General features: G+C 38.4%; 1 protein-coding gene across 6 annotated transcripts in view; it reads left to right on the top strand.

The window, feature by feature from the left end:
- NPAS3 (neuronal PAS domain protein 3) overlaps positions 1-12010 on the top strand; it is a 590252-nt gene that overhangs the window by 574321 nt on the left and 3921 nt on the right. For all 6 annotated transcript variants that reach the window (XM_064713740.1, XM_064713739.1, XM_064713742.1 and 3 more), the window contains 3 exons: positions 5719-5866; positions 9001-9116; positions 11914-12010. The exon at positions 11914-12010 is cut by the window's right edge and continues 3921 nt beyond it. In XM_064713740.1, coding sequence (XP_064569810.1) covers positions 5719-5866; positions 9001-9116; positions 11914-12010 — 361 coding nt within the window. The remainder of the gene's footprint in view (positions 1-5718; positions 5867-9000; positions 9117-11913) is intronic.

The following is a 12010-nucleotide window of genomic DNA, read 5'->3' as shown; positions in this document are numbered from 1 at the left end:
GTATTTATGTGTGTAACATCCCTACACTGGAAGATTAAACAGTATTTCAGATTTTAAAGTAAGCAATGAATCGATTGCCATACTTAGCATTTTTAGAGTGACTGTAGATGCCTAAAAGAATACCCAGGTGAATGAAGAAGTTCGGTGGGAGTTTCAATATCAGTGAAGTACAGTTTTCTTTCATGAACCTGATCTGCTACTTCCCGCTTATGGTAGGAAAAGATGAATTTATGTTTATAAACCTGCAACTATTACTCTCTGATATCACAGTGGCAGCCAGGTCTCAGTCAGTGGTATTGACACGATAGATTGCTTTCTACCCTATGCTAAAAAAGATGTTCTCTGTCCAGCACTCAGGGCTTTCTACCGTTGTGTGCTGTGAATAAAACACAGCTTTCTAAAGCCTCACCAGCATTTTCTTAAAGCAGTTCTCATCTTTGGAATTTTCTTTAGAAGAGCTCTGTTGAGATGCAGTAAGTCAGACAGGGCTGGTGAGGAGCTGTGTGCAATGGAGAGAGGTAGAGCAGCATTGCCCAGGGGGACTCTTGAGATGGGAAGCTGGCATTCTTTACCAAGCAATCTGCTCTGAAGGCCTTGCTTTTGGCCCACCAGGCAGACAATGCATTCACACACTGTCCAGGCTTACGTCCCCTCCTCCTCCCTCTACCCCATGCAGTAGATCCAAAATAGAGTTGTTTGTGGAGAGTTACATACCTGACTTATGATTCCTCACCACATGTCTACAGGTCTCCTATCATCTAGCTCCTGATTCTGTACCAAGCATCATTTAACATTGCTAAATATTTTTCATTGCTAAAATAGTGGATACCCACTATTTTAAACATCTAGCTCACTAATTGCAAAATCTATAGGAAAGTCCTTACAACATCAAAGACTCACTTGATCCTCAGAGCTATTATAAATGGACAACTGTCTCTGTTACAGGCAAGTAAGGCACTTAATGCACTCTTTCTGGCTGTGATGCTATTTTTCCTGTGGGGTTTGAAAATGACCTTCCTGTAAGCATCAAGGACTGTAACTTTTCAGATAAAGAAACTTGTTCTTGTTTTAAGTCTATGCCAGGTTCATTCCCCTATAGCCCACAGTTTTCAAAAGCAGAAGAAAAAGTAATCCAGAATTAAAAAAATAAAAACCCTTCTGTTTCCAGAACGAAGTTACCCTGTCAGCTTGCCTTGGGCCTTAGGTGGAGAAGTGGAGATTAAAGAGTCAGTATTCCTTTTCATGTTTCGTCTGCCAGTTTTGTGAATGTAGAAAGAGTACTTGTGGCTGCAGCTAAGTATCTGACTGTAGCATTAAGTACAGCAATTTCAACCTCGTGCAGTAAATTAAAAATATTCTTATAAGTTTACCATGAGAGGAGTTCAGTATCAATACCATCCAGTCATTGATAAAGGTATTTCAAGGAGAAGGGTGAATAGCACAGCAGATGTAACCTCAATATTTTCACCAATTATAAAGAGCCTCTTTGTGAAGCTGTGTGAATATGTAAGATGATCTCATCATTTCCTATTTACTCAATACTTACCTGAATACGCAATATAGTGTAGCTTTTAAATGCATATGCACATGAGTAAAATGTCCTTTTGTAAGAGACTTTGCTAAAAGACTGCTTTTGATACACAATTTCTTCATCTCCTCTTCAAACTGAATTAAGCTACTTCCTTCTTTTAAAACACAACTCACTATTTAGAAGCTTTGGCTTTGATTTCTCAGAACAGCCTTACAGGAAGAAACTATGTTCTTTTTCTATTTGTAACCATATTTCTGAAGACAAACTTGTACTGATTTATTTTAATTTTCTAACAGAAATAGGTTCCTGCAAAGAACACTGACTGTTTCTTCTTTTTCCCCCTCCTTCATTCTGCCGCTACAAGAATATTGCTGTGCACAAAGCTACCAAGGAAAACTGAAATCCCTCTGTTGGGAACTGTGTACACAGCAATATATTCATACTTTGAGAAATAAGTGAGGGGTTTTTTTTATTTCTTACCATGACATACTGTGCGCTTTTTGCATGCCAACCACTGAATTCAAATTGAGGAACTAGGTAACATTTCAGCAAATTTTAATCAGGTTTACCATCCACCATTTTAGGGAATATGTCTGTGCAGCTGACATAAATGTCACCAATTTTAAAACATTAACCCTCAGTTAGTCCCTTTGATTAAAGGGTTTGTGTATATGTCTCTATATGTGGGCGTGTGTGTATATATATATATATATATATATATATACACAACCCAATCATGCTTAATCCCATCGCATGAGCCATCCCACCAATCTGGTCACAAGTCTCACCTTGTCTGCCATACTGAGTACTCCATGTATAACACAAATAGAAATATAAAATGATTTGCACTGCTCAGTGAGTGAGGGATTTGCCTGAAAACAAAACATCCTGGCAATTCAGGATGTAATCTACATGGCATTACATTTACATTCGGTTTATGCTAAACTGAAATGCGTGGTCTGTTGCTAGTTAGAAAACATATCTTCACAATTAGAGCTGAGTAGAGTGATTCTTTGCTTTCATTTCTTCTCAAAATCAGGAACTCTCTTAATGGAGAGTACCTGCAAACTGAAGATCTTTGAAATGAAAGTGGGCTTTACTCAGTAAAACTAGTTAACAATAAACTGGATAAATTTCCTTCCCTGTTGCCTCCTTCTAATTGCTTTTTTTTGCCTCAAAATGCTCATCTAATTTCAAAGTTGCAGGTTGGCAATGCCAGCAGTTAAAGAATACCGTAAATTAGAAAACAATTCAAATTTTTTTTCATTATCATTTTCTTTCATCACATTTAGAAATTTCTTTTCAAGGCATGCTTGGAATTTTCAGAACTGAATTGGGGGTGCCTAGTGCACTCTCACAGGAGGTAACAACCAGATTTAGCAGCACAGTGCAGCTTGCCTGCCGAAGAATCTCTTTATAGAGAGAATTTTTATATTGAATCATGGGACTTCCTTTAGAGCATGGGCCACAAATCTCTTATATGAAATGTCCTTTAGACAGATGCAGCAAGAAAAATTCTGTGTATCTGGTAGTATATCTAAGCTGGCCAAAAATAGAGTGGGAATTTGCAGGTAGATGAACTTCACAGAAAGTTCATTTTTAATACAGTATTTCAAACATTCTTTGGATGTATTCTTTGTGCTTGGGAGCCTGAACTCTGAGTGCAGATGGTTTGTATATAGCTCTGATGCACAAAATTCTCATTCTCAAGAAAGCAGGCATCTTTTCCTCTTTTCCATAGCTCTGAAATGAATGCTGTGTTCAGTCCATGACACAGACTTTTCCAGTGGTGCAACAACCAGTGTATAAGTTACTGAAGGATGGAGGAATTGTCTAGGATGACCAAAGAGCTGGAGAATCTGGGACCTTATGACTGTCACTATGAATAACTGCAGTGTGCCCTTCAGCCACTGCCTAGTGACTCACCTGGTACTTTGATTTTCAAATGTGTATGTGGACAGTTGTCCTTTGGCATCTGTGTAGCATGGTAAACTCCTTAGTTAAAAACTGTTCCAAGGAAGACACAAGTGTATTTAGTAGGTACAAGTGCAGATAGATTTTACTAGTTCCTGCACTCAGCTGTGGGTATTCACGTTTCCAGAAGAGAGAGAGTATCACTCCACACTTGTGTGCACATCAGTTTTACACTCAGCTGTAAGCCAAGTATTTTGAATGTCCTGTTTTACTGAAATGGAAATGCTTACCATAATCAAAACTTACAGCAATGCTTTTCTTCCCTTATTCTTCCTAACTGATAAACTTGGGCTAATTTATGTGAGATTGTTTTCTAAAGTGGCTTACAACATTGGTTTGACAGAAATGCTGGGTAGTCAGTTGTTCAAGTTTTATCTTTATTCTGCTGTATAATGAGGTTTTGTAGACAATGAATTATCATAGTGGAATATTTAGAGCTTGAAGTACAAAAGTAAAAATTTAGGGAAATATTGATGTCTGCCAGGACCAAACTTAGTTCACTAGAGTCTGCTTAAAAACAATAAGACCCAGATACAAATATTTGTTTATATTAGAGCTAAACATAACTTGCACTTCACATTCACTTTACATGGCATTATTTTACATGCATGTTTTTCTCTAGTAGTTGAAAAATTGAAGTGGGGATTGGAGGATACCTCCAAGGTAAGGAAACATCGCTGTTTGTATGGCTGCCTTTGTAAACATCTTTTTTCTGTAGATATCTGCTGTACACAGATTTAGATATAGATACATTCACATGTATAATTGGGAGTATAGACACTTGGTTAACTTGAAAGCTCCAAAGTGTCATTTGTCACATTTATGGTAGGAACTTTAACTGCCTTAAATACTTATCCTTTTCCAAAGTGACTTTTTTCTTTTCTCTCAACAAAAAAAAAAAAAGGAAGAAAGAAAAAGAAAAAAGAAAAGGAAAAGGAAAAAAGAAAAAAAAAGAAAATGTACTTCATGAAACTATTGTATATGAAGCACTTATTAGCCGTAATTAAATGGACAATATGAATTTACTACGTCTTTAGGACTCTGGCTTGTTCTGGTTTAGAGCAAGATGATTAATGCAAATACATATTACTTGAGATAACCATTTAGCAGCTAATTTAGCCAAATTTATTACAGCAGTTAGAGGTTTTTCATTTTCGCAGACGGAGACAAGGACATGACAAAAGCCGGCGGAGACTGTGAAGGCACACTGCCCTCTAGTGCAGGAAGCTTTGCGGGAATGGGGAGGCAGGCGGGCAGGGAAAGGGCTCCGGCAGCGGCCCTGCGAGACTTTGTGTACTTTACGGGTTTTGTAAAAGCGTTCTGCTGCCTTCCACCGAAAGCTTTGCCTTTCATTCCCTTCTCCTGACGCGGAGGAATCAGATACAAAACAAATCCGTTTCAACTTGGCAATATTTTGGCTGAGGTATTACTTTAAACATCTGTATTTTTAAGCTGTCTTGCTGTGAGCATCAACCAGCACCGTTTCACATTACTGATTGCTTTTACTTCTTTCTGTTTCCTAGCATATTTCAAGCATCCAAGACGGCTGTCACTCTTTGGCTCTAACCAAGCCATTCTGTGCCTCCCCTAGGCCTCTTTCTCAGCCTGTTGGTGGATTTACTTTGCTCTGGTAGAAAGTAAATTCTCCAAAGACTTTTCCCCCACTGACCAGTGGAGATTTGGTTCATCTGAGAACTGTAAATTCTGTTTGACAAGATCAAAGAAACAGATGTATAAGTTCAGTGGTTGATATCGCCTGCAATGAGGAGAAATGATCAAAGCAGCAGGGGTAGAGTATCTTCCCAAACCTTTCAAATATCCAGAATCTCAAAGAGGTCTACCTAGAAGCTATGAATAAATCACATATAAATTTGCCTCTTTTTTCCTTTTCTTTTTTTACAGTTTGACATTGAGTGCATTGGAAATGTCCACACAGCAAAGAGTATTCTGAGAACCTTAGAGATTTGTAGGTTTTTTTGCTTTTCTTCTTCCACTGGAGTTTCCAAAAGTAGATTAAAATTATACTTTAAAACTTGTAAAATGCTAGTTATACTGAACTTCAGATCCTGTTTGTCGTCTCACTGGCATTAAATCCAAAAGAAGCCAAGTATCTTCTGCTTATACTTGTGTCACGTTGTACAATGAAGGTCATTTTACCACAATTCTAACACGTACTCTATCTTGCTTGTGTTTTGTTTGTATTTTCCTGTCAGTGCTGAATAAGGGTCAGTGTGTAACAAAGTATTACCGCTGGATGCAGAAGAACGGAGGTTATATCTGGATACAATCTAGTGCAACCATAGCTGTCAACGCCAAGAACGCAAGTGAGAAGAATATCATTTGGGTCAATTACCTCCTTAGGTAGGTCTCCCAGTCACTTCTCTCACTTCAGCTGCTGTCTCTGTTGCTTGTCCCTGTCAGTGAGAGGTCTAGGAAAAAACAACAGCCTAACAGAGAAAGTTAAGAAGAACTTTTCATGTAGTCCTTGTCAAAAGCCGTGCCATTTTGTTATAGTTATTGAGGCATCTGTCGTATCTCTGCACATGAGAATATTCTTGAATTATTATGCTGCCTCAGTCTTGAAATAAAGCCTCCACTATTTTATTGCATGCCCTGAAATCTACTCAATGTGAGCTCAAAGATAAAAATTATCCACACCAACTTTCAGTAGCTGTGTTACAAAATCTGGTGTGAAGTGTTTGGCACTGTTTTATTTGGATATTAAAAATGCAGGGAAGCAATCTGCTGGTACAGCAAAAAAAAAAAAGTTATCTCTGAAAGGCATTTGCCAGTTCACTCCAGAGAGAGGAACTTTCTCAGGACAAAAAAGGTTCAAACAACTTTGTTGTTCCTGTAAGCATCAGATAATATTCACAATGAAAAATACAACATTTAAAAACAAAAGTACTATAGACTACTATTTTAAGCTATTAGAACTATTTTAAATAGAAATAGTAGTAATTGCTTGAACGAAAGGCTGTTCCCTGAGAAATTCTGTTTTACCAGTATTTTTAAAGGACTGATTTCAGAGCTCAAGGGAAAACCAACAGTCACCGAGAGACAGTGAATTATAAACCTGACCTTTCTCATCTGAAAATACCTTTCAGCACATTCTGTTTTGTGAAAATGTTCAATAAGATTGGGAGATTTTCTGTTTCATTCCAAAGCAGAACAAACAAACAAATAAAATTTGAAACCTTGAGATTGTCATGAAATGCAATTGTCATTTTCTGGCCTGTTCTCCTTTTAAAGTGCTTGTCATGGTTTGTTATATTCCCTTTGATGCCATGAGAGTTCAAAGTGATGTCTAGGGGTTAGATTGTGACTTATTATGCCAAGTCCAGCAAGCCCTGAAGAGACTGTGCCTGCCTAAACTTGCATGTTGAAATGCTTCTGATTCCCCTTTTGGGGGAGAGAAGGAAGCAACCCCTGGCAGGAGAGCATTCAAGGGGTACTGAGGGAAACCTCACCCAGCAGCGGAGTTTTCCCTGGCACCTGCAGATTTTTGGCCTGATATGATTTAGCACAGGCTTTTCTGAACATTTCCTTATCCTGCTACCTTTTTGTCTGTTATTGCAAGTGTGAGGCAGAACGCAGCATTTCCAGAGGTCAGATTAAGGCTGACAATTCTGAACTGGAAGTACAGATTCACTGCCCCAGTCCTTAACAGGGCTGCAAAATGCCCAGAAATGTTCTCATATTTCCTGCTTTAGCTGTAAAAGTCGTGCATAAGAATTATGAACAGCTGCCTCTGTCCCCTTTGCTGCTTTCCAGACAATAGGTGAACCTAGTCCACAAACATCCCTCAAAATATTTTTCTCTACAAGCAGAATATACCTAACCAAAAAAGAAAAGAAAAGCTGTGTGGTCTGTCTTCCCCAGCTCTCCTCCCAGAACCCGATTTTTCTAGTCTGTTAGAGAAATATTAACGTCTTCACTGAATTTGTGTTTTTAATTTAGATTTCTCCTTGTACTGGAATTCACAAAAGATCTAAATGTCCAAATAATATTTTAATAACAGATTAAGGCATAATTAGGTCTACTCTTAGCAGGAGTACTGGTCTGTATACATTTCCATGCATTAGAAAGTATGATTCAGCTGTCTGTAAAAGGATAGACTAATTATGGTGACAGGGAGGATTAATGCTGTTCTTGTTCTAGCAACTTGTTATTCACAGTGTGAAAGCCCTCAAACATCTTTTGCTTGGAGGGGGCAAGTTTGGGGACTGCCCTGGGATGCAACAGAATAAAGTCACTTTGTCAGGACAAAGCCATAAAGATGATAATTGTAACACGGCATCTCAATGTGAACTGTGTGAACTCTGAGTTTTCACAGTGCACTCCAAGAGTGAATATGAGCATACTGTCATTCTGAAAATGTGTCAGGCACCCCCAGTGCTGCCTCATATTGTTCCATGCAGGACTGTGGATTTTCCATTTTACCAGAATTGAACTGCATGGAAATGCTCACTCATTCAAAAATTATTAAAGACTTTGTTATTGTTAATATTCTCTACCACTTATGTATAGCTATGGCTGTTCCCCTGTATTTGCACGCATTTAAGAAAGGAACACATTTAAAAAGGTACAAACCTGCAAAAGCAGAGTGTTGCAGGGGTTTTCTTCCATCTCTCTGGCAGTGGAGCTTTTTTAGATTGCAGTCATGTTCCTTGCTAACAAGTCACAGGTGAGCACCACATGAGCAGATGAAGATATGATTATAATGGGTGTGTTGACAGTTCTTTATCCCTAACATATGCATCTTAACATGCACATGTGCATCTGTCACATAGTTAGAGAGGTTGTTTTTGGTTTCTTGCTGATGTGGATGTATGTGTGCTGTATTTAAAAATATGTAACCTATTTTATCTAATTTTTGGCCAGATTCTTTGGAACAGTGGTCACGTTTTTAGCCCTAGCTGAGCACCTCCTTAATAATTTCATGTATGATATGCTTGATTAAAATGTGGAAAACTGGAATGTTGAGAAAAACAGGCATTGAAAGGACTCTGGCAAGGTTGATAGAGAACATTTCTACAGAGATAACTCTAATAGACATTGCCAGTGGGAGAGAAACAGATTGGAAGAGTTAAAACACTCTCTCTGTCCTCCCAGGCACAGTAATGGGATCGAAATCGAGATATTTTGTTGTTGGATGATTACACAGTGTAGCTTTACTGCTAGATATCACACAAGCCACGATGTCCCACTTCAGCAAGGATGCTTTGATAGCTCTAAAACTTCACTAGAATCAAACAAGGTTTAGTACCTGGTCAATAAAAGTTTTTGACTGCAGTATTAAAATAAACCTTCACAAAATCCCTGCTGTGAAGCTCTGAAGCCAAAAATATGTGTTTCTGTGTTTACTCTGCTTTTCTTCCTGTTCTTTGTTCCTGAACTTTGATATGAAAAGAGGAAAAAATCATGAAACTGCAAATCATCCAATTGTGTTTATATTTGCTGTATCCTCTTTATATTTGCTGTATCCTCTTCAGTAACCCAGAGTACAAGGACACTCCAATGGATATTGCACAACTTCCTCACCTGCCAGAGAAAACCTCAGAATCCTCAGAGACCTCTGACTCTGAATCGGACTCAAAGGACAACTCAGGTAACACACATGGTGTGCCTTTACACCCACGAGAGGTTCTCATCATGAAAGCCACAGGATCAGCTTTTCAGTTGCTTTTCCTTCTCGAGTATTGTTCCATTAAAACAAACAAACAAAAAAATCATATAAAATTAAATTGAAAAACACTAGCAAAATCTTTTAATGACCTTAGCCTTTCCATTTCCTCAGAATTTCTCTTCGCTTTCTTCACGCATTCTTGCCTACATAGCACCAAACTAAATATTTGATTTCCCAGCTGTGCTTAAGGTGTTTTGCCTTGTGCAGAGAACTTGGGTTTGCAACTGTTGGATAAAATTCAAGGTCTTCTCTTTCCAAAGTAGGCAGACATTTTCCAGAGAGGTCTCCACCGTCAATCTTTATGACTCCTTTTGTATAAATACATTCTTGAAGAGTCTCACTAGGGGGCAGTAAAGATTGAAAAAATTTAGAGTTTTATTGGGTTAAAAGTTATATTTCATTAAAATGTGTGGGTTCAACAACTTGTTTCTAAGCTCTTTAAGTCTGGGACTTCAGCTGTTTTTTAAAAGCTGAGTGTACTTCTCAAGTTCTATGTGTAAATTAGTCCTACAGATGGTCCAGTGCACAGATGGTTCACACATTCCCTGTTAGTTTTAACAGTGGTTACCTAGGCATAGGTGCAAATCATCTGGCCTTGAGAGAAGTGTGTTTTCCTGTAGCCCAAGAAGTAAAGATGTTATTCAGCTGTTCTATGTAGGATGGGTGGATAGATAGATAGACAAACAGACAGATAGATGATTTTTCTCTCATGTCTATGATAACTACCAAAAACACTGTAGAGAAAATGGATCACTGTGATATAAATCAAGAAAAAGCAAGAAGAGGATCAGGATATTATATTATATGCTATTATATTATATAATATTTTAATATGGATGTTCTCTTTCATCTTTTGCTTTTATTTGTTATCCTTTGACAGTTTGGTTTAAGTCAATGTGCAGGCTTGCTGACCACTGTCATTGGGAATTTCTTCATCCATTCCCAGTGTTTCCTTTATGCTGTCTTGTTCCTAAATAGCCAAATAACACATATGTGGAGAACAGTTTGCATTTCCCTGGAAATGCACTGGAGATTTCTCCAAGTGAGCACATGAGAAATACATGTACATTCATGACTTCTAAAGCTGATGCAGAACAAGACAGCATTCCAAAGGTGCACAGATACTTATATCTCTGAAGGAGATATCTGGGAGTCTTGGAAGGCAGAAGACACAGGGGCTTGTTTACTACAAAGGCATTAAATAGAAATGCCAAAGGACCTGAATTTGGAACAGTATTTTAGATTAAACCAACAAGTTCAGTTGAAGCTGTGATATAATCCCAGGCAAATATTGTGTAGCTTTAGACCACCTCACGCTAAGACCACCCTTCCCCAGCTGGTAACCATGGCCTTAAAAGAAAGCATCTTCAAAAAAAAGGAAGAAAAAATTGTAGGACAAATTCAGTCCTAGGTGGAACTAAAAGCTGGATGAGACTTAGGGGTTTACAGCCACTACTTTTTTCCTGTAGGTTTTATTTTTCAAAAAGAAGGATCTCTCTGCTGCTGTTCACACAAGCAGAAATCTCACAAAGTGACCTGCAAAGTGCAGTGTCCTAAATGCTCAGGCAGCTTTCCTGTCAAACCCACCTTCAGCACTTCTGGGAAATACTTTGGTATTGAAATGGCTCCAGAAGTAACCAATATCTTTAGAGGCAAATGAATCCTTCCCCTCTCCACCTAAAGCAAGGATGTTGAAAAGGGTAGTACTTGGCTCTGATGAGTGAAAAACGTCTTTTATTAGGCAACAAAAGATTTCTGGCTGGTCTGTAAAGGACGGGGTTTCCTGAAACCTTTTTTGACCCTTTCAAACACAGTGTGATAATGGAGCATATTCAGTCTCAAAGCTGCTTTGGCTCTCCGAGTCCAGTGGGCTACAGTGTTTATCTCACCCATATTAGAATTATAATTAAATTAATTCAAGCAAGAAGAGTGACAGCTTCTCGGGGCTGTAGATGTGCTATTTTCAATGGTCTTTAGATGATTTGGATCAACCAAGAAATTGATTCATTGGCTGATTATTTTTTCTGTATTTTTTTATACTTGTTTTCCTTCAGGACAATATAAGACAACAGTCTAGCAACATAGCAAAATTGTTTTAACAATAAACTGGTTTATTCATTTTTTTTAACTGGTTTGTTCATTCATTCATACACAAGTTGCTTCTCCTCTCACATGGGAGGAAATCAGCAGTAATTAATTCCACTGCAGCCAGAGACTCTATGCCACTTCAAAAGTGGCAATGGTCATAGGAAAATGAGATGAGAGTACTAGAATCTTCATTAGTAAATAGTGCAATACGTGGATGCCTGCCCACTGCAGGAGAACATGGATGTGAAAGAACAATCACCAGAACATTAGGGGATAATGGGATTGTTCACTGACTCCTCTTTGGATGGCACAGCTACAATGCTGTTGTGCTCACAGCTGTCAGGATTCCTGTCGGGTGAGCAGATGAAAAGGCCCCTCAATTGAGGTGCAGCCATGTAGCATAGGCTTCTGGTGCATTAACAGTCCTGAGTTAGAGACATTCATGGTGATCAAAGCTCTCCCAACACAACACTGAAAAAAAAAAAAAAAGCAGCTCTACAGAAGAGAACATCTTTTGCCAAAAATAAAGGTTAAAGCAAATCCAATTTCATTGGTAGGTAGAAACCTGGACTTGAATTATAATATTATGTTCCTATTGCTAATGCTTTGTTTCACTTTCATTTTGCTCCAGAGGACAATGAGAACTCAAAGTCAGATGAGAAAGGAAACCAGTCAGAAAACAGTGAAGACCCTGAATCCGACAGGAAAAAGTCAGGAAATCAGTCAGA

Source organism: Zonotrichia leucophrys, chromosome 5 (genome assembly GCF_028769735.1).
Source record: "Zonotrichia leucophrys gambelii isolate GWCS_2022_RI chromosome 5, RI_Zleu_2.0, whole genome shotgun sequence".
Classification (NCBI taxonomy): domain Eukaryota; kingdom Metazoa; phylum Chordata; class Aves; order Passeriformes; family Passerellidae; genus Zonotrichia; species Zonotrichia leucophrys.
This window is presented reverse-complemented; position numbering and strand designations above follow the sequence as displayed.